The sequence below is a fragment of the Tauraco erythrolophus genome, chromosome 4 (genome assembly GCF_009769465.1).
Source record: "Tauraco erythrolophus isolate bTauEry1 chromosome 4, bTauEry1.pri, whole genome shotgun sequence".
Classification (NCBI taxonomy): Eukaryota; Metazoa; Chordata; class Aves; order Musophagiformes; family Musophagidae; genus Tauraco; species Tauraco erythrolophus.
The window spans coordinates 81,145,732-81,172,761 of record NC_141468.1 but is presented as its reverse complement, the minus strand read 5'-3'; the positions used below and the strand labels follow the sequence as shown (position 1 = coordinate 81,172,761).

The 27,030-nt window shown below is 41.2% G+C and overlaps 1 protein-coding gene across 1 annotated transcript; it reads right to left on the bottom strand.

The window, feature by feature from the left end:
- Positions 1 to 527: 527 nt before the first annotated feature.
- Positions 528 to 26,260, bottom strand: RECQL (RecQ like helicase). The gene is made up of 14 exons (XM_086610584.1): positions 26,245 to 26,260; positions 24,673 to 24,870; positions 22,176 to 22,355; positions 21,180 to 21,286; positions 20,010 to 20,208; positions 18,710 to 18,876; positions 18,084 to 18,165; positions 10,578 to 10,726; positions 10,375 to 10,492; positions 8,637 to 8,775; positions 4,179 to 4,270; positions 2,019 to 2,238; positions 999 to 1,128; positions 528 to 791 (listed from the first exon to the last, which is right to left on the bottom strand). The coding sequence occupies exons 1-14, from the start codon at positions 26,258 to 26,260 to the stop codon at positions 603 to 605; spliced, it is 1,986 nt and encodes a 661-aa protein (XP_086466710.1). The 3' UTR covers positions 528 to 602.
- Between the last annotated feature and the right edge of the window lie 770 nt (positions 26,261 to 27,030).

Below are 27,030 nucleotides of genomic sequence, written 5' to 3'. Positions count from 1 at the left end.
TGGAACGAGTCCAGAGGAGGGCCACGAAGATGATCCGAGGGCTGGAGCACCTCTGCTATGAAGACAGGCTGAGAGAGTTGGGGCTGTTCAGCCTGGAGAAGAGAAGGCTCTGGGGTGATCTTACAGCAGCCTTCCAGTACCTAAAGGGGGCCTACAGGAAAGCTGGAGAGGGACTTTTTACAAGGGCGTGTAGTGAAAGGACAAGGGGCAACGGATTTAAACTGAAAGAGGACAGATTTAGGTTAGATATAAGAAAGAAATTCTTTACATTGAGGGTGGTGAGGCCCTGGAACAGGTTGCCCAGAGAAGCTGTGGATGCCCCATCCCTGGAGGTGTTCAAGGCCAGGTTGGATGAGGCTTTGGGCAACCTGGTGTAGTGGAGGATTTCCCTGCCCATGGCAGGGGGGTTGGAACTAGATGATCTTTGAGGTCCCTTCCAACCCTAACCATTCTATGATTCTATGATACTTGTTTCCCTGTTGTTTTTTTTTATTAAAAAAAATCATAAAAAAATACCATTACTAAAACACTAACTGAACTTACACATTGCATTGTCCATGGAGAAGCAAATATGATGAGATCCTAAATGTAGTCTGTGAAACTCAGTCAAGAACTACTGGTTGGTCGTCTCCACCTGCCTGAAGCTTAAGCTTCTTTGCTTTTAAGTTAGAACCACAGTTAGGCCGTTTATATTCCTGTGACTTCTTCACCACTGAATCTTGGACAGTCTTTGAAACAGTCTGAGCATTTCCTCTGCTTCCTTTCGAATTCGAAGATTGAGATGATTTGTCCTGTAAGTTATAAACAATTCTATTAAAATTCTAACATTGTTTTTCTTCTTTTTCAGCGTTCCCACACAAGAGAGAAGATAATGAGATCAATTTTAAATCCTGTTGATTGCACTACTACAAAAAAATATACTGAGCAGATACCAAACTATTAAAATAAACTATAATGGAAAATATACCTATATAGCAAGTCAGTACAGATACAAATACCTTGTAAACACTTTTCTTGTTTGTTATCCCTTGTATAGTGATGACGTGTGCCTCATTTTTCAGCAGACCTGCTTTTGGTCCTATCTTCAGGTAGGATATTGTAGCAAATGCAGTGAAGCTGAAGTCTTCCCTGCATAAATTAAATCAGCCTTATAAGAGAAAGTTGGAGACAAAGACAGGCTAGACCATGCAGGGGGAAAAATGTGACATATTAATCCTTCTGATGGATGTTCAAAACAGCAGCTTGATTCTGCTTTATCTACTCAAGTGGCTAGTCGCTTAATTTAGAGCAAGTCTGGCCAACACTTAACAGTTTAGTTCAGTTTGTAGACCTTCACGCACACGTGTCAATCTGTGCGGAGGACAATGAGGAAAAGAGATGTAATAAGTCATCTGCTCACACTCTTAAGAGTACAAAAAGTCAGCCGTACAGATGACCAAAAAAACCCAAACCTAAGACAAAAATAAAAGGATTAAATATTCGATTTGTACATACTCTTACAACTTCTAAAACAAACTTCTGACAAGATAAAACACATACCACACAGACAGCCAGGTTACAAGAGAAGCACTGTTGTTATTTTCACTATGCTCTCTTACAATTTCCGAGTACCACTTTCCACATTAGCCAGCCTGTCCTGACTTGGACTTCATCTGGACAAGCCTGTTTGCTTTGCTTAACCATGGAGTATAAGTAAGACTCTGCATAAACAGCAGACTTCTCCAAAATTAAGGCTGCTGCAGATTTAAAGGTTCAACCTGAACATAGAAGACCCCGGCTTTTTAAGACTGCAAGAGATGCAGCGTTTCAAGTATTACTCAAACTTATGTTTTAACATTTTGAAGTAGAAATATAGTAATCTTTCAAGTTTTTTTTTTTAATACATTAAATGCATCTGCAATAAAGGCTAAAGATAAGACTACAGAATGTATCCATTAATACTGTACAGAAGTAACACAAGAGTAAAGAAAAAGTGCTACTAGATATTAAACAAAAAAAAAAGTAGTCATCTTACATACTTCAGATACTGCTGCAGCAGTAAATGGGCAATAATTCTCTCCAGTTCCTCTCGAGGGTGCTTTGGTGGAGTAACTTCAGCCACCCTCAATTTTGACACACCTTTCCCAGACCATGCATCAATTAATTTCAGTGGAGTGAGTTTCTCACTCATGTTTTCAGCTTGCTCAAGTATCTTGATTAGATCCCTGCAGTATCCTGTTATATCCATTTTCTCACATGCTACAAATAAAAATGAAGTAATGTTTAAACATCAAGTTATTTATAGTTATTTAGATAGTATCCAGATACACATTAGGTGTATGCACTTTTGTATGTATATATAAATATATAAATTTGTAACAATCAAAGGTGTAACTTTCCCTCTGTCAAATTAGGATATATTTGTACTCAAACTTACATTTACCTTTCTACTTCATTATTAAAACTCCAATCCTGCAAACATTTTTGCATGTATTTACAGTTACAAACCATAAAAATTATTTCAAAGAAGCATTTACAAAGCATTTGTAAATTTCTTGACATTTCTTCTCTCAAGACATGGACAAAATGAGACAAAAAAATACTAATTTCATTATACAAACCAACTTTATTCTGAATAATTATTCCGAGCACTAGCACATCCGTATAGTATATAAGGATTATGCTTCTACTGCACGATCAGGTCATGGCATAGAATTACCTCAACTGCCTTCTCCAGTACTAAGAATCAAGCACTGAAAAACTAGTACTACTGCTAGGTTTCCTCAGACCTTGCTTATACATCAAAAGGCCCTGAAGGTAAACCAGCAGTAAACAGGATATATTTGAAGTCTGCTTCATCGCATGGCTCCTGTAAATCCTGGGTACAAACCAGCTCCACACTCTTCTCAATCTCTATTAGTTGAATAAATTTCAACTAAGCGCCATTTCCAACTAGAAGATTACAAAACATGGTTACTTGCATGATTTTTGCAAAATAGTTTCTTATATAGAAGAACTAACTGTATAAAGAAAAACGACGTTAGGTATCTTTGTCTACCTTACTCCCTCAAAAATGTACCGGGAAATAAAATCTAGTTATGAGAACAGCTTTGAATATAGAGTTGTTCCTAAGTTTTTCAAGTACTGATCATTACATCATCCAAGTGTTTTGCAACAGATACAAGGACGTGGTATTTTCCACATATTACAAGAATTCACCTGGTACTCAAAGAAATTGAAGGTGGTTCTGATGGTCCACGAGAGATGCCCAAGACCAACTTTTTCTCAGCACTCTCTTCAGTGATTTCCATGGGATTTCCTATGCCTAAACCAGAGCTCTCACTAAGTGCAGCAACAAATACTTTGTGCATCTTCAGATACTTGTTAAACTAGCTACCCAACACTGCCCAGGATGTTTGTGGGCAAAGCAGCAAAAGAACTTATGTCCCAGAACCACATTCTACTGAAACTACCCTCCTTTACCATGCAGCAGGTCTTGTTTCAGCTCATCTCCCAAGTTCCCTCTATATCTGGCCCATATGCCCTCCTTTCTACAATCCCAACTTTATTCCAAAGGAAGACCACACACTAGACAGACCTTGTGCTGTTAGGGCTAACACACAGCAAAATTCTAAATTAGTGTGCTCAGTTGTTTGCACAACTCTCAGGCACGGTCCTGACACAGGTAGGTCTCATGAGCATGCAGCACTGGAATCCTTAGAGATTTTACCAGGCAAGTTATGAAAGGACATATGCAAACTGTGCTTTCTCAGAGCCCAAGTGTGAACAGTTTGCCACACAGAGAGCAAGAGGCTCCTTCTCAAAATAAACCTTTCACATTCAAAGAAATCCTGAAACAAAACCTGACAAATACCATCATCTTTTTAAAACAGGAAAGCCAATCTCCCCCTTGCCCCATCTTCCCTTTTGGGAACAGATGAACCACTGAGCCTGAAAGACACCAAAGGGTTTTGGCCTCAGGCAAAAAGCCAAACCAAGAAAAATCCTGCTAAAAACCCTGAATTTGGCAACACTAAGCCACTGAAAACTGATGTTCGTAACAAAATGTACACCTTGGAAACAGGCAGTATTACGAGCAAGCTTTAAAGAAGTTGCTCACAGTTTGTCTAAATGAGGTACTTCTTTAACCCAACCTTTTCTATGTTCCCTGTCCTTGGGTATAAAACCAATTTACTTACAGTTCTCTCTACAGCAGTTATCACACATTCTGTTGCAGTTTGCAGAATCCCATACTTCATCAAAATGATGGGCTATGAGGACCCGGCGACATCTGAAAGAACAGAGAGAAAAGAAACTACAGAACACACATATATACACCTGTTATAAATCAAGAAAGTGGCAAAAAGAAGGTCCCTTGGGTCAGCTCATATCTCAAAACAAGCATGAAGAATTATCTCTGAAAAAAATCAGAAAACACTGCAACACAGTATTCCCTGTCAGTTATGCTAACAGGAGTAGCCAGTAGCTTTCAGTAAGATAAAAAAACCACTGTAGGAATAGTTTGGTTAAAGCAGAAAAGTAAGTAGAATCACAGAAAGGTTTGGGTTGGAAGGGACCTCAAAGATCATCTAGTTCCAACACCCCTGCCATGGGCAGGGAAATCCTCCACTACACCAGGTTGCCCAAAGCCTCATCCAACCTGGCCTTGAACACCTCCAGGGATGGGGCCATCCACAAGTTCTCTGGGCAACCTGTTCCAGCACCTCACCACCCTCAATGTAAAGAATTTCTTTCTTATATCTAACCTAAATCTCCCCTCTTTCAATTTAAATCCATTGCCCCTTGTCTTATTACTACACGCCCTTGTAAAAAGTCCCTCTCCAGCTTTCCTGTAGGCCCCCTTTAGGTACTGGAAAGCTGCTGTAAGATCACCCCGGAGCCTTCTCTTCTCCAGGCTGAACAGCCCCAACTCTCAGCCTATCTTGATAGGAGAGGTGCTCCAGCCCTCGGATCATCTTCGTGGCCCTCCTCTGGACCTGCTCCAGTAGCTCCATGTCCTTCTTGTGTTGGGGACTCCAGAGCTGAACACGGTATTCCGGGTGGGGTCTCACGAGAGCTGAGTAGAGGGGCAGAATCACTTCCCTTGACCTGCTGGCCACGTTCCTTTTGATACAGCCCAGGATACGGCTGGCTTTCTGGGCTGCCAGCGTACATTGCCAGCTCATGTTGAGCTTCTCATCCACCAGCACTCCCAAGTCCTTTTCCTCAGGGCTGCTCTCAATTCATTCTCCATCGAGCCTGTACTTGTGCTTGGGATTGCCCCGACCCACGTGCAGGACCTTGCACTTGGCCTTGTTGAACTTCATGAGGTTCTCACAGGCCCATCTCTCCAGCCTATCACGGTCCCTCTGGATGGCATCCCTTCCCTCCAGCATGTCCACAACACCACACAACTTGGTGTCATCAGCAAACTTGCTCAGGGTGCACTCAATCCCACTGTCCGTGTCTCCAACAAAGATGTTAAATAGCACTGGTCCCAGTCCCGATCCCTGAGGAACACCACTCATCACTGGCCTCCACGCGGACATTGAACCATTCACCACAACTCTTTGAGAGCAACCATCCAGCCAATTCCTTATCCACCGAGTGGTCCATCCATCAAAACCATGTCTTTCCAGTTTAGAGATAAGGATGTCGTGTGGGACAGCATCAAATGCTTTGGATAAGTCCAGGTAGACAATGTCAGTTGCTCTTCCCCTATCTATCGATGCTGTAACCTCATCATAGAAGGCCACCAATTTAGCCAGGCAGGATTTGCCCTTAGTGAAGCCATGTTGGCTGTCACCAATCACCTCCTTGTTTTCTATGTGCCTTAGCATAGTCGCGAGGAGGATCTGCTCCATGATCTTGCCGGGCACAGAGGTGAGACTGACTGGCCTGTAGTTCCCTGGGTCTTCTTTTTTCCCCCTTTTTAAAGATGGGGGCTATGTTTCCCCTTTTCCAGTCATGGGGAACTTCACCAGATTGCCACGACTTCTGAAATATGATGGATAGTGGCTTAGCAACTTCATCTGTCAGTTCCCTCAGGACCCATGGATGCACCTCATCAGGTCCCATGGACTTGTCCACCTTCAGGTTCTTTAGATGGTCTTGAACCTGATCTTCTCCTACTGTGGGTGGTTCTTCATTCTCACAGTCCCTGCCTTTGCCTTCCGTGACTTGGGCCATGCCGCTGGAGCTCTTGCCAGTGAAGACTGAGGCAAAGAAGTCATTGAGAACCTCAGCCTTCTCCATATCCTGGGTAGCCAGGTCCCCCGTTTCCTTCTGGAGAGGGCCTACATTTTCCCTAGATCTCTTTTTATCACTGACATATCTATAGAAGCCTTTCTTGTTGTCCTTGATGTCCCTGGCCAGATTTAACTCTATCAGGGCTTTGGCTTTCCTAACCTGATCTCTGGTTACTCGGACAATTTCTCTGTATTCTTCCCAGGCTACCTGTCCTTGCTTCCACCCCCGATAGGCTTTCTTTTTGTGCCCTAGTTGGTCCAGGAGCTCCTTATTCATCCATGCGGGCCTCCTGGTGTTCCTACCTGACTTCCTCTTTGTTGGGATGCACCGCTCCTGAGCTTGGAGGAGGCGATCCTTGAATATTAACCAGCTTTCTTGGGCCCCTCTTCCCTCCAGGGCCTCATCCCATTGTACTCTAGCAAGGAGATCCCTGAAGAGGCCAAAGTCTGCTCTCCTGAAATCCAGGGTAGTGAGCCTGCTATGCACCCTCCTTGCTTCTCTAAGTATCTTGAATTCTACCATTTCATGATCGCTGCAGCCAAGGCTGTCCTTGAGCGTCACGTTCCCCACCAGCCCTTCATTGTTAGTGAGAACAATGTCCAGCGTTGGTTCCTCTACCACTTGGAAAAGGAAGTTGTCATCCATGCATTCCAGGAGCCTCCTGGATTGCCTGTGCCTTGCTGTGTTGTCCTTCCAACAGATATCAGGGTGGTTGAATTCCCTCATGAGGACCAGGGCTCGTGAACGTGAGGCAGCTCCTATCTGTCTGTAGAGGGCCTCATCCACCCAGTCCTCCTCGGTCAGGTGGTCTGTAGCAGACCCCTACTACTACATCCCCTGTCCCTGCTCTCCCTTCAATCCTAACACATAAGCTCTCAGTCAGGACCTCATTCATCCCCAGGTGCAGCTCCATGCACTCTAGCTGGTCCTTGACATAGAGGGCAACTCCTCCCCCTCTTCTCCCCTGCCTATCCTTCCTAAAGAGCCTGTACCCTTCTATTCTGACACTCCAGTCATAGGATTCATCCCACCACGTCTCCGTGATGCCAATAAGATCTTATCCCAACAGGCATGCACACACTTCTAACTCCTCTTGCTTATTTCCCATGCTGCACGCATTGGCATCAAGGCATTTAAGTTGAGCCCCAGATGAATCTGACTTCCTGGCTGGAGCGGCTGGAATTCCCTTCTTCTGTTCTACAGGTACTTCCAGCATATCTTTATCATTCTTGATATTCCCCCCCTCCGCCTTCAAATCTAGTTTAAAGCCCTGTCAATGAGCCCTGCTAGCTTTTGCACTAAGACCCTCGTTCCTCTCTGAGAAAGGCAAGTCCCATCCGGTGCCATCAGACCTGGTTCAGCGAAAGCCTCCCCATGATCAAAGAAACCAGATTTCCATCGGTGGCACCAGCCTCTGAGCCATCTGTTAATCCAGTCTGTTTTTCTGTTCCTTTCTATATTCTTTCCTGCCACTCAAGGGATTGAAGAAAACACTACCTGCGCTCCTGACCCTTCAACCAATCGCCCCAATGCCCTAAAGTCCCTTTTGATGGTCTTTGGACTTCTCTCTGTTACCTCACCAGTACCAACCTGCATTACCAGTAATGGATAATAATCAGAGGGCCGTACCAGACCAGGGAGTTTCCTAGTGACGCCCCTGACCGGGGCCCCAGGGAGGCAGCAGACTTCCTTGTGGGTTGGGTCCGGTCAACATACTGGCCTCTCTGTTCCCTTCAGAAGGGAATCACCTATGACAATTACCCTCCTTTTTCTTTTAACAGAGGCAGTCAGAAATCATGGGGCAGACAATAATCTGCAATTTCAGTAGAATGAAAAATCATAAGAATATGAAGTAATTCTTAGACTGAGGCCAGCAAAGGCTATGCTGAATGCACAAGCTGACCACAACACAGATACAAGTGTTTTCCATGAAGTATTTCATATAGCTCAGGACAGCAGATGAAGCATTACACACATGTGGATTCCTGGATGGCCATTAAACACTGGCACCCTAGAGTAAAAACCAAAGCACTCCAGTTTTTGATCTGAATGGGATTTGAAATCCAAACAGTGTTTGTTGACAGATACTTCGCGTCAACGTAACTGCTTCCAGACCTTTATCCTGAAGCTGGCGAGCAACACACCGACATTCAGTTACATGCAAGGGCACATGAACTGCGCAGCCAAACCACAAACTCCAAACTCAGGGCTGTTACAACAGTTGTGTTTCTGTAGTATAGTCAGGTTCTTCTATTTTGTTGTTGTTGGTGGTTTTGTCAGTGGTTTTGTTTGGGTTTTTTTGTTTGTTGTTGGTTTTAGTGTGGGTTTTTTTCCAAATGCCCTCTTAAAAACCCAACAAAATTAGCCTATTTGAAAACTTAAGCAACCAAGCTACCACAGTAACTTACTTGTTCATATTCTGGCAGTAGGACACCATATCATACAGCTTCTCTTGCCCTACATTTTCCATCACTACCATTGAGCTGATTCTGAATATATCACCAAAGCCATAATACAAGATGCAGTCAGCTTTTTGGTCATCTCTACCTGCAATGCATTAAAACAAACAAAAAAATTTAGAAGTGATTTATTTTAAGCATAGCATTTTCTGGTGCAAATTCCACCCTTACCTTCATGGGCTTCTGCAGCCCCTATATAGGGAGTGCAGGACTGTAACGGAGTATCAAGCCAATAGAACACAGCATGATACAGACCAAAAACTAAACAGATGTAGAACAGTCTTCTACAACTACAGAATCAAGCAAACTGAAAATATTACACAATGAAGATTCTGACTTTCTAACAACTAAAATAAGATATGAGTGTCATAGAGAAAGTCAAATCACTATTTTCTTGCCCTGAAAACTATTGGAAAATCCTAGCCAATACATCTTGAAGCATAATTATTTGCTTAAAAGACATTGTGAGCTTCAAATACCTTACAGGTATTAATGGTAATAAATACAGAGAGAATTAGGTATGATTTAACAAAATATTCTGTTTAAAACCAACTGTGCCTTTTATAGCTGAACTTAGATCATCTCTTGCTTCCTGTTGCCCACCCCTCCCAATGATGTGCTGATAGGTGTCCTCCTGCTGTTTACAAGATCCAGAGAGCAGAAAAGGCCTAAAAAACCTAAACTTTTTAAAAAGTTTAAAATATAAGACGAAAGAACTACTTCACTTGGATGGGCAGTCAGGGGGAATAAGGAAGGTTTCATAAGCTAAGTAGCACATCCAGGCAAATGAGTAGCAATGCTTAATTAATCCCTCCTCAGAAGAATCCCATTTAAATCGAGCTATGAACAAGAAACACAAAAGCTTGCTTTAATCATCCTAAATCGATAAACATTGTGAAACAATTATTCAGCACCTATACAGCCCTTGTCTCACCACTGCAATATTTCTACTTCCTGTTACCTCTAGCACTATCTAGAAGTAACCAGGTTCTAGCATAAGCAGATGCAAACTCCCACAAACTTTGATGACTGTTGCATTTCTTACGCAAGCATAAAGGCCAATTTATATCACACAGGCATAGTTAAAATCTGAACTAATTGCCTCTCAGGGTCCTTAAAAAGTTTTTCTCCACATAGATTCAAATTTGTCTTTGAAAAAGTAATAAAGCACAAAGTCAAAACCAAAACAAAACAACACAAAACCTTTTTTTTGAGCTGTAACAGCTACTATACATTGATCAATCCTTAAAACGCTCTGCTCCAGACTCCCCATCCTACTTGTATTTCTGTGGCCACTGAAATTCATCCATTCCAGTTGCTATGCAAAGGTTAAAAAAAAAAAATTGTTTCTGTAACATACATCTGAGCAGTCAATGTCATGTTATGAAATTATTCTAGTAAGCCACAGATGTCACACACACACACAAAAAAAAAAATCACATAAACAAAGTGCTGAGTAAGGCTAGGTACCCAGTTATTCTTTGCTACGCTGCAGTACAGAGGCTTGAGGTCATGAACGTAGCTTGTAATTGCTTTAAAGTCTCTTTACAGAAGTAGAGTGGCATTACACAATTTAGAACCTATCCCAAAGACAAGACGCTTGGCACAAATGACTGAAATTGAAACACAATTTTATGGGTTTAACTGATGTAAATGGCGACTTTGAAAAAGTCATTTCCAACAATACCTGCACGTCCACTCTCTTGGTAGTAGTTCTCCATGGATTTGCTCATAGAATGATGAATTACAAACCTCACATCAGGTTTATCAATTCCCATGCCAAAAGCAACAGTCGCCACTACAACCTGAAAAAAGATTAAGAAACCATCAAGATACCAAAACACAATTTGTTTAAAGGAGACATAAGTCTATGAAAAGTATCTACTAAACCTGGATTTGATTTGCTGCCCATCCTTTATGAACTTTTGTCTTATATTTAGCATCCATGTTTGCATGGTAAGTCCCTGCCTTGATTCCCAGTTTCTGCAAACTCACAGTAACTTGCTCAGAATCCTTCTGAGAAAAACAGTAAACGATTCCTGCACAAAAGTGAAAGATACTTTATTGTAATGTCGCAAAAAAAACCCCCAAACAATTCCCAATACTTAAAAACAACTCTGAAAGTTTTATTAACTAAAAAATAAATAAATAAATAAAAAGCAGCAAACAATCTTTGTGCTATTCATTCTGCAGTATTGGTAGCCATGAAGGGAACTTCAATTATCAGCTTTGACTTGCAGACTACAGAGAAAACGTGTGCCAATCCACACAGCCATGGAAGGATTCCATTAAAGTTCAAGGAGGACAACAGTTATTAACGCTTATGTAAAGGGGTGCTGTTGATTACGACATCTATGACATCTCCCCTGAGGTTTCAGATCAATCTGCCTTTTTTTCTCACTGGTCAGTCTGGGCTAAATCAAGGACTACACACAAAGCCACGTGATTTGTGATCACCTTAGCATGGTTTGTAGTCAGAGAGCTGCTCTTCACAGCCACAGAGTTCCACAGCACAGACAGGGACAGACTGCTGCTCCAGAAAATTGGGTTCTGTTGCCTTTGTAATATGGCTCTCCTCTTTATTTGCACTACATAATTTATGGATTACACAAAGCCCAACTTTTACAGTTCAGCTTTCATCATAAAAGTGCAATTCACCCCACCACACACTCATTCTGGGCACTGTGTCACACACAAATCTTATGATCGAATATGAAAAGAAGTCTTAAAGACAGTAAGTATGCTGACACATAGATACCAAATGACATATGTGTGATTTAAGAACATATATGTCGGAGTGCAGATCCTTGAAGAGACTGCACGAAGAAAATCCTGTGTAAATAGAGACTGGAGCTCTAAAGTTAGGCCTCAAGGGCAGAATGCCCTTGAAGTTAAGGATAAGAAAACTATGCAGTATGATAAGGGAGTAGTGTTTGCTTAGAGCAGAGCTTCGCTAGGCGGGTACCTGTTTGAAATAAGCTGTTAAATATGACAAGCATATGTATCATCCAATAATGGTGTAGAAAAGGTGTGGTCTTAGGATTATTGGCAAATACTGCCTATATAAGCAATAAGAACTGCGCAATAAACGAGACTTCCTGCAGCTAACTCATATTGAGTCGTCTCAGTACTTCTCCAAATCCCTTCTCCGCATTATGGCGCCCGAACAGGGACGGGAAAAAATGAGCTGGACTCATCGTTTCACTCGGGACATTTATTACTTGTTTTGAACGAGTGTTATTTTAGCGGAGAAGGGACGGCGACCTCAGGCGGCCCATCGGGGAAAGCCGGGCGGATCTACCCAGGCGGCCTATACAGGAAAGCCGACGATCCGCAGGATCCATTAAGGCGGCCCATCGGGGAAAGCCGTGCAGATCTACATACAGGCGGCCTATAGGGGAAAGCCGGAAGATCTGTAGGATCCACTGTCGCGGTAAGACGATGGAACGGGACGTTGCATTGTCGTTGTTGGGAAGCTTCTTCGAGAAGCGTGGATTAAAACTTGGAAAAAGATATTGGCCCCCCCTGATTGCAGGGGGGTATGCAAAAGATATTATCGTGAAACACGAAGAATTAGGAACCAAAGGAAAGAAGAAGTAAACGACTGAAGAAAAAAAAATAAGCGACAACTGCCTCAACAGGAGGAGGTAAGCGACTGGGAATAATGGGAAGCATGGCTTTAACAGAACATAAGTCTGTAGTTAAAGTGCTGACAAAGTGCTAGAGAAACCAGCACTATTAACAGTTCTGACTTGATAAAACTCCCGGTACTCCTGGTTTGGGTATCAGCCCATGTACCGGAGGCAAGCTCTTCAAATATATACCTGACAAGGACTTGGGACACTATAGACGTTAAACTTTGGCGTGCAGCCACCTGTGGGGATGCTGCTGGCCTGGAAAAGTCATCATCGAATCTTTTGATCCAGGGCCCCGAACGAAAGACAGACTTATTTCTTTCCCCCTCTTCCAACGAAGTCGGTACACCGGCACCCCCCCGCCGCGCCGCCCACTGCGCCCGGCGGCGCCCCGGGGACGCCGCTGCTGCTGCCGGCCGGGGCCGCGGGCGGCGTTTGCCTCGGCGCTGCCGCCCGTGCGCGGAGCGAGCCGCGGCTGGACGGGACGGAGACGCGCGGCGGGCCCCGCTGCGCCGGTTCGTTCGCAGCTGATGGTCCCTCGGCGGGAGGGGGCGGCGGCGGTTACGGAGCGCGAGCGGCCGGAGCTGCGACAACAACAACAACAACGACAACAAGGGGGGGCCGGCACAGGGCTGCTGGGTCGTCATCGCCACCCTGCCCCCCCGCCCGGCTGAGGCGAGGGAGGGCTGACCCCCCCCCCCCCCCCCGCCCCCCCCCCCCCCCGCCGCTGCTGCCCCCCCACCTGCCGGCCGCGCCTGGCGAGCGGCCGCTTGGCCCCGCCCCCCCGCCCGGCTGAGGCCCGGGGCCCAGGTTGTACCGAGAGACAGCGCATCGTAACTTGGATCATCTCGATCGGCATTGCGGGAAATAACTAATCCTTTTCTGTTCCAGCAATTTGAACAGTTAATATCAGTGTTGCAAAACCGTAAACGTGCATATTCCATTGTACATCTGCGAGCGCACACCACGCTGCCAGGGCCTATAGCAGAAGGGAGCAGGTGAGCTGAGCCCCTCACGAGTGCAGCTCTGGTACCAAACTCGCTCATGCAGGCAAACATCTTGCATGACTGCTACCATCAGACTGCTAATGCTATTAGGTGACAATTTGGTATAACAACAGAGCAAGCCCGCTCAATCGTACAATTGTGTAGTACCTGTCAAAATACGATCGTGCCACCAGTGAATGGTGTTAATCCTCGTGGTTTACGCTCGCAGGAACTTTTGGCATACACTTCTTATCAGACATATGTATTTTTGTCATCATAAGATATTGAGCATGTTGCTGGTATTTCTTACAATCCTACTGGGCAACCGATCACAGAATACGCACATGGTACTTTGGAGAATATGCTTTTAAAGCAGGAATGATGGGGAAATCTCCCAATGAAACAATAGCTAAAGTGTTATAGGTGTTAAATCTCTTAAATCGAGAGCTAAATATTTTGGGATGAATAAAATGTCACTCATGTCAAAATCAGGCACAGGCAGGGTTACAGCAAGTAGCTTTCCAACAACTGACTGAATTGGCTAAGAGAGCATTAAGACGTGTCCCTGATTTTGGGGACAGGGGAGGCTTCCTCTGCTTCCATTCGGCAGGGAGCACAGGAACCTTATGAGCATTTTTTTTTTTTTTTTTCTTCTTTGATCAGCTACAAATGGCAGTTCAGAGATAAACAGAAAATCCGGCTACTGCAGATGTGTTGGTATTCCAGTTAGCCATTCAAAATGCTAACACAGACTGCCAACAAGCTCTTGATCTTATCAGAAATCGGGCAAAAAACGATTGCAGATTTAGTAAAGGCGTGTCAGAATGTGGTCTCGGAACACTATAAAGCAGAGATATTGGCAGCTAAATGTTTTGGTCAACAGTAATCACTGACACGTTGGTGCATTTAATTCCTACTGGTGTCTTTGGTCTTATATCACAAGGATTATGTGCACTATTGCTGGGACGATCATCCACCACAAAATTAGGATTGTCTGTACTCCCAAGGGTAATTGATTCTGAGGAAAAAAAAAAAAAAAAAAAAAAAAAAAAAAAAAAAAAAAAAAAAAAAAAAAAAAAAGCCAAACAAACAAACAAACAAACAAAACACCAAAATGCTAGTAACTGCTTCTGCAGGGCTATAATAGAGCTTAGCAGGGTATTCCTTTGCATATAAGGGGAGATCCATGTACTATAGGGACTTTAAGAATGTATTTCCCTAACACCACCATGAACTTAAGTCATAGATACACCCAGAATAGCTGCAGCACGCACGCTTATGATAGCTAGTGCGATTCCAGAGCAGAATTTTGGGAACCAGCTAAAATCATTGCAGCTTCAATATTTGCACCAGGAGTTGGAGTGGCACAGGTGTTAACTATACTGAATAAGTTGGGTTGTTGGCTTACAAAACAAACTAATGCTACAGCTTTTGCTTTATCAATGTTCTTAATTGACAGGATGGTTAAAATCTCTAGTAAAGCAGACATTATATTGCTAGTAGTTCTTTTATGCATAGTAATAATCACCCCCTGCCTATTGTTATGCTCCCAGCAAACGGTACAGAGTACGGTTCATCAAGTAATGGTCATAGAAAAACAAAAAAGGGGGAATTGTGGCATCATACACACAGCTACAGTTGAGGTTTCACCTTGATGATTTAAGCCTGTGCTCTTTTCTGAAGTTGGGAAACACCGATAACGAGGGTGAGAAAGAGAAGGGAGTGTGAACAGCTGGCACAGGGAGTGTGAGAAGTTGACATGGGGAGTTTGGGAAGTTGATATAGAGTGTGTGAGAAAATGATGTTTACTTTAGCAAGTGAAAAATAGCTCCTTTTTAGGCATAGCCAATAGTAAAGTTAAAATAGGTGCGTGCACTATTGTTTGTACCCAACCACAGCTGGGTGAGGGCCGCGTGGACACATCGTGGCCAGAGTAATAATCTATAAAAGCTGCCTATATAACAATAAAGGTCACTCTGCTATCACAAAAAGAATTTTGGACACAGACAGTCACAGCTGCACAGCCTCCTTTAACAGTAATCATTAATGGGAAGGCTTTTCTGGCCTAGTTTACACAGGGGCTGATGTATCTATAGTGAAGAATCCTGACTGGCCGCCCTCTCGGCCTCTGATACAAGCCCTGGCAGCTGTGATCAGAGTAGGTGGAACACAGATCCCACAGCAGAGTGCACAGACCTTGTTAGCAGTAGGCCCAGGTAACAAACAAGCTATTTTGAGACCATATGTTTTTGATGTCCCATGTACATTATGAGGTCGGGATTTGTTGAATCAGTGGAATGTGAGGCTAACCTCAAATTTTTAGCACACATCACTGATGTCCAGCCCCGACTCAAGCTGGACTGGTTGACTGGCAAGCCGGTCTGGGTCGATCAGTGGCCATTAAAAGGTGAGCGGCTGGAGTGAGCTCAAAAATTAGTCAATGAACAGCTCAAATTAGGATATATAATTCCCTCCACTAGCCTATAGAATACTCCAATATTTGTTATCCCAAAGAAATCAGGAAAATGGAGATTTATGTTAAAAGATTTAAGAGCTATTATGCAATCATTTCACCAATGGATGCATTACAACCGGGTGTATCAAATCCTACTATGATTCCAGAATGTTAGCATTTGATGGTGATTGATTTAAAAGATTGGGTTATTTCACCTTTTTACTTTTTATTTATTTACACCCTAACGATTGTCCTAGATTTGCCTTTTCAGTTCCAGTGCTTAACAATGAACGACCCACGCAACAATATCATTGAATTGTACTGCTTCAAGGAATGATGAATAATCCTACAGTTTGTCAATTGGTGGTAGGTGATGCTCTCTGTCAGGTCAGACAGCAGATCAGGCTCAGCAGATTGCAGGTGCCTGCCCTGACCGTCAACATATTGTGCCTTCAAATACTCCAGCAGGAGTAAATCCAACAGGTTTATGTGCCAATGAATTATGGCAATCTGATATTACTTATATTCAATCATTTAATCGATCTAAATATGTGCATGTAACTGTTGATATGTTTTCTGCCGTTGTTGTTGCTACTGCTCACGCTGAAGAAAACCATGGGAGTACCAGAGAAAATCGGGACAGACAGTGATCCAGTATGGTGCCTTTTTACAGGATTGGGGAGTGACGCACACTACCAGTATCCCTCATTCACCTATGGGACAAGTGGTTATTGAATGAATTCATTTAACATCAAAACAAATACCTAAAAAAAAAAAAAAAAAAAAAAAAAAAAAAAAAAAAAAAAAAAAAAAAAAAAAGGGGCAGTCTTCCGTATATTTCCCCACAAGAGTTAAATTTATTAGGATCAAAATTTGTAGGTAGTGCCAGCAACAACCACGTTACACAAACATGTGTTTTTTTTAATCTAAGTGACCATGGTGAGTCCATCCACAAACAATTGCAATGGCTTGGAGAGCATTTGGGGAGAATTGTGGTGGAGGATTGTATATTGATATGTAAACTGTCTTTATGTTTCTTATGATTTGGTATATTACGTGTGTGAAAGTTGCTTGTATATATGCTTTGTGTCTTTTCTCCGATCGGAAGGTGTGTGAATTCCACCCGTAGCTACTGGAAGGAAAACAATTAACTGGTACCAAATTAAAGACAAAGAATTACTAACTGGACTTAGTTGTGAGCACGTAACTTTGAAAAGAGAAGCTAGGAGGATTGTTATTGAACAACATGTTGCGATTTGCAAAATCCGCTGTTGGCCAGCAGAGCACATACTGGGCAGCCTTGTCGCACGCACTGGCCACGCGTGCGGCAACGCCGTATCAGTACCTATTTCATAGACTCTGCTGAGGGTGTAAAAGGGATGGCTCAGAGCGGAGCGGAAAGAGGCTGCAGAGCACACTGTGTGGATAAACAGGGGACGCCCTGAAGGTGCCGTGCCTGCCTCTCTTCTCTGCGATGACCCTGCCGACTGACACCCTCCTGCTCAGTGGAATCTTGGATATAGCAGAAATAGTAAAGCCCTCGGAAAGGGAAGTAGTATGCTAGAAACTGCTTTTGCAAGGCTGTACCAAAACAACATGCTAGTAACTGGGGTTGACGGTCTCGTGCACAGGGTTTTCTTCGTGCAAGAAAAGAAAGGGGGATTTGTCGGAGTGCAGATCCTTGAAGAGACTGCACGAAGAAAATCCTGTGTAAATAGAGACTGGAGCTCTAAAGTTAGGCCTCAAGGGCAGAATGCCCTTGAAGTTAAGGATAAGAAAACTATGCAGTATGATAAGGGAGTAGTGTTTGCTTAGAGCAGAGCTTCGCTAGGCGGGTACCTGTTTGAAATAAGCTGTTAAATATGACAAGCATATGTATCATCCAATAATGGTGTAGAAAAGGTGTGGTCTTAGGATTATTGGCAAATACTGCCTATATAAGCAATAAGAACTGCGCAATAAACGAGACTTCCTGCAGCTAACTCATATTGAGTCGTCTCAGTACTTCTCCAAATCCCTTCTCCGCACATATAGACAACATTTTTGAGCCTTGTTTTCACAAAAACTGCTATTATTCTCATCTGTGTAAACATTTTTCTAGATAAACATATTTCAACACTTCGATAGAAGTAAACTGTAAAGATATTTAACCACTAATGAATGAAAAGAGTAATTATTCAAGGTACAGATCTTACTAAATTTAATTCTAATGCTTCACGTATGGTGATGGCAGAATTTCTCTACACATTTCAGGATCACTTGAAAACATCCCTGTAACATTGAAGATTATAAAAAATAACATGCCTTTTTTTTTTTTTACCTGAGAGCCCTTTGTATCTTCCATTAATGATCTTAACTATGTCCTCAATGAACTCTTCATTATTTGAAGGCTTATGCCGAACCTCAAAAATATAATACAGACATGCCAGAGAGTTCAAGTGGGCACACAGTCTGTCATACAATCCTATTATTCTACTTCTTGCAGTACAGAAAACACAACTATTCTGCCATTTAACCAAAATTATTATATTCTCCTTGTGTACAGTCAGATTACACCGCAAAAGTCCACAGAAAAAAAACCCCAAAACCACACAACCAAACCCAGAAGTTTTCTCACAGAGAACAATAAAAGAACATGTGGCCAAACTGAAAATACAGTATAACATAATAATTCACAACTTTTTGCCATCATATGACATATTTTCCAACAGGCTGCCTGTTTGAACCTCCTGCCTAACTCTCCCCTGTACACAGTCCTATCTGCTAAGCTTTCTCACAAAGACAGAGCAGCCCAAGTTCCTCTGCAGATGACAAGTTCAGCAAGATAAAGTAGTGGAAGAACACCATCATTCGGCTGAAAAGCTAGTTATCTATTCTAAAAATCCAACTGTACCTTACAGACAACACGAGTGCAATGCAGTCAAACAAACAGGTAACAAGACATACCTCATAGTAAAGATTGGGCCGGTTGAAAGAAGCAGTAAAGGTAATGCACTTCTGAACATGCAAAATTTTCTGAGCATCCCTTAAAACATGATTTGTAGCAGTTGCTGTCAATCCAATCAGGGGAGCATTGGGAAACTGCCTTTTCAAGATACCAAGAGACTTGTAGTCTAAGCAAGAAAACAAAAAGGGGAAAGAAAAAGATTTCTCATACCATAGATGTAAAGTTTAAAAATATATTCATGTAGATAGTATTCAGTGGGGTAGTACTGCAACAAATGTTATTACCCATCAATTTACTATCGAACTAATTTATACATCCAAATGACGTAATAAGGAGGCTGCACTTATCAAAATAGATGCTTTGTCTTCTAATTCAAGTTTACAGAAGCAGTCACAATTTGGAAGGTGAAATATATGGAAATAGAATTTCTTAAAAAGTTAGAAAAATAGAAATGGCATCACATTAACCAACATTCAGGTTATTTTGCAGGTCTGTTTTTACAGCTTTTCAGTAAACACAGCTTTGCTAATAAACAAGCAACAAGGAATTTGGATACATAGACCAGACTGTACTAAAGAAAGATTTTAAAGGCTCGGTGCTGCCAAGCACTTGCTGCCTTAAAACAGAAACGCAGTCAGAGGTACACATCCACATTCCACGTTGCCTGTTTAACTGGCATGGCTCTTTGCTCAAAGAGAGTTTTTAACAAAACTGCAAAGGTTGACTTTACAGTTACTATTCCTTCATGTCTTTCAAAGGCAAAGAAACAGTAACCAGTAAGTAAGAGTCTTCTACAACTGACAAGAGAGGAAACAGACTGAAGAACGAACAATTTCTTTCCCTCCAAGTCAAGGGCATTTGTTTCAACTTGCTTTAGAAGCAATTAAAATACATCTCATGAATTTACAAAATGCCCTACCTCTGTCACTCAGTGTTAAGGAGTGGTACACAGAATTACACTTCTTCATGCAGCAGTAGATTCAAGATGATGGTATTGTCCATATTAAAGAGAGCAGCCAAAAACTTTCATTTTATTAAACTCCAATTAAACCGAAATAGGAGTTTTTCAGAATACTCACAGCAAAATCTACATTGAAGTCGCTCCCATTTGCACGAACTAAGATCCTGAACAAGGATATAGTAATTTGTGAATTAAATTTAAAATCCTGGAGCTAACATAGGTACTTGCCACACACTAAGTATTTACTCAACACAAGAAGAAAGCACCCAGCTTTATTTCAGGCCTAACTCATTATTTATTAATGCCTGAATAACACTGAAAACTGGATATGAGCATACCAGGCCTAAAATCATGGCCCCATTGACTACAGCAATGGACCTCATCTACAGCAATGCGAGCGAGACACCCTGCTTGATAAGCTTTCTCCAGCTTTGACATGAACATTTTGCTTCTTGCAATCTTCTCCGGGGTCACATAAATGAGCTTCAGCTGCGAATTTCTGTCTAGCATTTCAGTATGAACCCACTTCACATGCTCCTGTTCAAAACAAAAGGAGAAGTCAGGGGCTAACAAACGAGGACAACACACTGCAGTTGCTTAGTACTAAGATTCTTAAGAGGTTATTAACAATTCCTAAGGGGTAATTAACAGAGACTGATAAACTGTCACATAGTATTTACCACTACTATATGTCTTTGTAGAAGATCATTATATATAAAATGTTAATTTTAATACTCGGAAAATCTGTCACAAAACTTTGTAAAAGCAAACTATTGAGTATTTGTCTTTGTTTCATCATGTGGTATCAGTATTTTCCCAATAAACTATAGTGTATCAAACATGCCTGTGGTACTACAGGTGTAAAATAATTTCTCACACACAACTGTAGTCTTTATTATTGAGCTTTCGAAGCGCTCTACCTCATAGCAAGCTCCCAGTTTGGCACATTGCATCAGGCCACTAATCTATCAAATCCAGTGTCACGTGGAAGTTAATGACCATGGCCTCCTGCTAGTCAGGAAAAGATATTTCACTGTAAAAAGCAATTGACTATTAACAGACTGAAAAATAAGTTGCTTCTTGGCCTCGGCATCAAGCAGCTCACCATCCTAAAGTAAGGCAAATAATTATACGTAAAAGCCTGCACTGGTCAACATGTTACTAGCAGACAAAAATCACCTACTCCAATCTTCTTTTAAGTCTAGAATCTGAGTAAAAATCTACAACATACACCAGCCAAAAATAGTTCAGATCATCTAATTAGCCCCATGAAATCCACTTATTCCATGAAAGGTGTTGGCTTACATGTGTTCTTGTCATCAAAACAAATATGCAAGATACTCATTCACATTATCCATATCACAGCACACAGCTGGCAAGATACTGTTGGTAGAATGGCATTAGCTGACAAAACCATGCTATTCATTCAGCATTCATAAATAACACGCGCAGGCAAGATGCCAGGACATACACCACAAAAACCATGAAGATTTGGCAGTTAAACATACCTTACTGCTTGAGGCATTTAATAAAGTTGCAGAAACACCAAGCTGTTCCAAAACCATGAGTTGATCTTCCATAAGTGATATCAAAGGACATATCACAAGTGTGAAACCTGTAACAGTCAATCGTTGTGCAAACTGAACAGAGCACATGTCACAAATATCTCCTCTAACACTTTTTACCACATCAGCCCTGTTCTGAAGGAACTGCAAAAGGTGAGCTTAAGCTTCACACAGAGTCACAGATTGCCCTCCCAGACTGGCGGTGAGCGAGTGCGAGGTCACATAGGGATACTTCTTATCAACTGCCTGTGACATTATGCACCTTGTCTTAGAATCTAGACCACAAACAACTGAGCTGGAACAAACACAGTATAAGAACTAATATACAAAACAAAGACAGATGGATTCACATCTGTGGCATGAGATGCTAATTTTCCACACAACTAAGCAATGCCAGGTATTGGTAAATCTTGTCTTTGTAAGTAAGTAAACTTCCATGTAATTGGATGGGTTAATTTTCAAAAAAAGCTTAGAAAAATCAAACTGGACACTTACTTTTAAAAGTTAATACGCCAAGTCTCTCCCAAATAATCTGAAGCTAAAACTTTAGAGTGGAACAGACAAATAACAGATATCTGTACTTTAATAATTTACAGTCTGTATACTGAATTAAAAGGGAAAGAAAAAAAAAGTGACAAACTTTTAAACTGTTCTTTCAGTGTTTAACAATATAATGTATTGAAAGGAACCTAGATAAATTATTTAAATCTAAATCACATCTAAAAGGCATACCTATTTTAAAGCTGCTATTGCAGCTCTGCTATGCAGAGAAAATAGAGAGAGCATAGCAACTATTTCTAGTAAATCTCTCATATCTTTGCTCTTTTTTTCCCCATACTGTGATATTAGACACCAATATAATGTTCATTCTTGAAATAACTATAAAAGGGAGCAAAGAATTCCAATTGTTTTTACACGATCTTTTCTTCCCTTACATACCATCAGAACAGACAGCTGGTAACTGATAGCAAAGGCTCTTTCCACCACCTGTAGGCATGACAAGGAATATATCCTTTCCCGCCATTGCAGCATTTACTGTTTCAAGTTGCAAGGACCTAAACTTTTGGAGTTTAAATTTGCTCTGCAGTGCAGTTTTTATCTTCTCATACCATGGAAAATCTGTCGAGGGAAAGAAAACAAACACGCTTCATAACCCAGTTAAAATATAAGAAGGAAGGCAATTTACATATACAGTAGGTGAATCTGGAAGCAACACAGTTTCAGATCTCAGAAAGTGTTCAAAGCTTCAGTAACGGCACACAAAAAGCTACACACAACCTGAGTCTGTATAAACTAATTTCTAATGTGGACCTTTGAAAACTCTATGAAATCCACCTCCAGACTAAAGGCTCTCGTCGCACATAGATGTGAACTAACGAGAAAAACTCACAAGCAGATGGAGAGCTTCAAAGTGCTAATGATCAAGTTAACTGATTAGTCCAAAATTATATGGAAATGAGAAGCCCTCCCTGAAAATAAATAAAACCAGACACTGAGGCCTACAACAGTCTCACTACTAAGTTGTCCAAATGCTTCCCTCACATAAACACAGTGGTTACAAATAGCATAGTGAAGGCAGGGCTACCATGTTTTCCATATGATCCAGAGATAACAAGCATTTATTTGAACAAAAAAAAAAAAGGAAAGGAAATGTAATCTTCCTCAAAATAATCATCACAACATGCTTACAATAGTTTTTTGTCTTCTTCCATAAAGAGCTAAAGACTGCATCATTTAAAGAAACAATACTGTAAAAACTTAAATTGCAGGTGCATCAGGAAGCATATTAACCATTTTTGTATTTTTAAAATTAAAATGCAGAAAAACTGTGGGAACTCCAGGCCACACTGCATGCAACGCAAGAAGTAACTTTGGGACTTGAGGTGACATTGCTTCCTCCGGCCAAGATCCCAGGCTCTCCAAAACCAAGAAAAGCCTCCCACTGACTTCAGCGTGCTTCATACTGGGACCAGATTTAGCTATTACTCTTATTCAGCATATACACAGCATCTGACTGCAAAGACGTTAGTTTTCAGAGCACAGGAGGAGAGAATTAGGCAAAGTTACCCAAACCAAACTGATCTGTTCAATAGCATTGATTTGTAATTATAAAGTATCGGTATTCTTACATATGTGTAATACTTTTCTCAAACACAGACGAATATGGATTAGACCACAACATTAATTTCACTTTTAAAAAAGGCAAAAAAGAGAACATATACAATAGTTACAGGCAGAAACTAACAATGCATTTCCAAACTGCAAGTGAAGTAAAAGAAGAGGAGGAAAAAAAAATTACAAAAATATCTGAATTGAATGCGGCTAGGCATAACATAATCAAGACCCACCAACTATCCAGGACTTCTACTAACATTTAACTTGAAAACCAGCACTTTGAAAAGAACAGCAGCCCTTGCACCACCATAGGGCACTTGCCACTTGGACTAACTCTACCATACTGATGTGTTCTAGAATCATAGAATGGTTTGGGTTGGAAGGGACCTCAAAGATCATCTAGTTCCAACCTCCCTGCCATGGGCAGGGAAATCCTCCACTACACCAGGTTGCCCAAAGCCTCATCCAACCTGGCCTTGAACACTGCCAGGGATGGGGCATCTACGACTTCTCTGGGCAACCTGTTCCACTGCCTCACCACCCTCAGAGGGAAGAATTTCTTACTTATATCTAATCTAAATCTGCCCTCTTTCAGTTTAAATCTGTTGCCCCTTGTCCTATCACTACACGCCCTTGTAAAAAGTCCCTCCCCAGCTTTCCTGTAGGCCCCCTTTAGGTACTGGAAAGCTGCAATAAGATCACCCCAGAGCCTTCTCTTCTCCAGGCTGAACAGCCCCAACTCTCTCAGCCTGTCTTCATAGCAGAGGTGTTCCAGCCCTCTGATCATCTTCGTGGCCCAGCACCCATCTGATTTGCATAATTTTGCAAAACACCGGGGCCACATAATCCATAGCAGACACAACCAACGTCCTACCCACTCAAGCGAGCAGAAACACAAAGACAGTGAGAACTACCTTTCAGAGTGCAAGATCTCTTATCAAATCCTGAAAATATCCAGAGTAATTCTTTTTAGAGCATAAATGAACAAGGAATATAAACATTGCAATATATCCAGATTTACTCTGGGATTCTTACAACAAATCAAATCAACTTGTGACTTTGCAACAAGAAAAGAATAAAAGCAATTATAACAGCTCATTGTTGTAATAACTCTGCCCAGAAGAACTCAGATTAGTATTAAGGAATGTCCAGGGAATTAAGTACAAACATTATCCTGTGTAATTGAGATGGCAGGTCACCCAGTTCAACAAAATGGGATCAGAAAATAACGTTATCCACATAAAACTCTGTATGAACACATTTTCCCCCTACTGAATTAGTTTACTTCTATGTTAGAATACTTGAATTTGACTCTGCAAACCTTTTTTGTTCCATGCCTCGGGTGAAGTTTCGGTGTCTTTACTTCCACCTGCCTCTGAGTCTCCTGAGGACTGCTTTATCAGATTTTGTACCCTCATCTTCTTTTGAATAAGTTCCTGCTGTTTATCGACAAGCTCCTGAATCTGCATCTCCACTGCCTGCAGCTCATTTTCAATGGAAGCCAGTACCTCCTCTAGCACTGAAGTGAAAATCAAGGTGAAAGCAGAATAGAGACTACAGTAAATTGCTAATCCCACATTTAAAGGATACTTCATTTCATTTGTTAATTGAGAACAATCAAAATTAAAAACAAACCAAAAGCATCTAGAGAAACAGACAGCCTGACAGGTCCATTGATAAGATTCTAGCTTCTAATATTGCATATGCCATGTAAAAATACTTAGCAATGATTAACAACGTATTTATTAGTAGGTCATATACATACTCAGGTATACTGTGAGTTGTCATCTTCAATATAGTGTATGAGATATGCAACACTATCATTGCCTGCACTGATTAACAGAGAAAAAAAATCCACTTTCTCAAAAGCAGTGCCTCTCCACAGAAGCGCTTTAAATTATTTTCTTTTCTGCAGATGCATGTTAAGCACTGAAAAGCATATTGCACTTGCCCTGATATTAAAGCTCCAAGTGTTACAGCGCAGACACTTCCAAGTCAACACTCCAGCCAATTCCAAGGTAAGCCCAACATTAGAACATTTTTAATAGAAAGCATTTAGATGTGAGAAGCAACATTAATCTCAGAAATTAAAAGTATTCCGAAGGTGGAAATAGGGACATTAGCAAAAAAGCGACATTTCATGTGCCCACATCTCCCTCCTACGCAGAACCATCAAGGTTTGAACTCAGGACGAAAGCTTTTGCGAACACAAGTCATTCTTCACATTTGAAGAAACTGAAGCAAATATTCCCCAAAAGCTTGGGTTACATAAGTGAATCTTTGGCAGGAATTTGTCTCTTTACATCTTAACATGCAGCTGTGTAAATTACAGATTATGGTCTAGAATCTAATCCCCTAGGCTTAAAACAATAACTTACACATATCACAGCATGCCAAGCGTGTACCACTATTTCAGAGCCAGGCCAGAAAAGCATAAAACAAAAATGTCTTCCTGCACCCCACCCCACAAAATAAGAGATTGTCGTCCAACTGTAGCAGATATGATAATCTTATGGAAGCAAAAATGTATGATAAGGAAAAAGATACCCTCATTACAAATGGCACAAAATGGGGACATCTGTCTTCCTAAATGTCCACTGCTATGCAGCAGGAAAGAGTTGAAAGTATCTTAAAATAGGAAGCATATTTTCTAAATATCGAAAATCAAGTAATTTCCTTGACTAATCTCCTTCTGTTTTAGTTTTTACCTAAGAAACAAGAAGTTTCCAGTAAAAGAACTTTTTTTTTTTTCCCAAATCTGAAGTGTAACAACATAGATCCCACAAACTTTTCTGCATACGTTAAATTCACACAACTAACAGTCAATAACATCAGGCGATTGTGTCGGTTAAAGACAGCAAAACGAACAAAGTGAATACTAATTTTGGATTACCTGCAACAGCCGTCATCTTTGGAAATTAGATAATGTTATCCTTAGGAGATCTTATTTAACAAAGCAATTCTCACTAAGAATAAAATAAAATAAATAAAAAAGAAACATAATTTCATGAGTAATCCTTCCAAACTTAGAACAAACTTACTGCAAGAGATTCTTCATTAACATAGGAGGGTTTAATACAACAGTTTAATTACTGGTTCATCTAATCTGCCTATATAAATACACCCAGCTAGATGACAATACAGTTTTTCCCTTCTGTGAAAGGGACAGATACCAATTTACAATCAATTCCCAAGGCTATAGCTCACCAGCCTTCCAAACGAAACCAAGTGAATTTTAACCAACTCATGGTCTAATACAGACCAGTCACTCACCTACCTTCAACCTATTTTTTTTTTCATCTTTTCAAAGATTATTTTACAGAAAACTCTGAACAAATTACATTGTGCCTCTTAGAAAAGCAGCCTCCGTAACACCTAGAGGATCTTCTAGGTGGAAGAAGAAAAGCAGTTTGGTTCAGAGAAGGGAGATTAGTTTTTACTAGGTCATCAGTGAGATGAACTTAGAACTTGATTTATTGACTAACTTTCTGAACAACATTCTGTGTCGTACTATATGCTAATAATACAAAACTCAAGAAACTTGATATTCTCTCACTCTTGTTGAATTCTGAACTATTTATTAGGTACATGGGAGCCAAATCTGAGGGAAGGTGAAAGGGAACAAATTCAGCAGACCTTCACTATAAGTTGATCCTGACATAACAAATGTTTTACTATA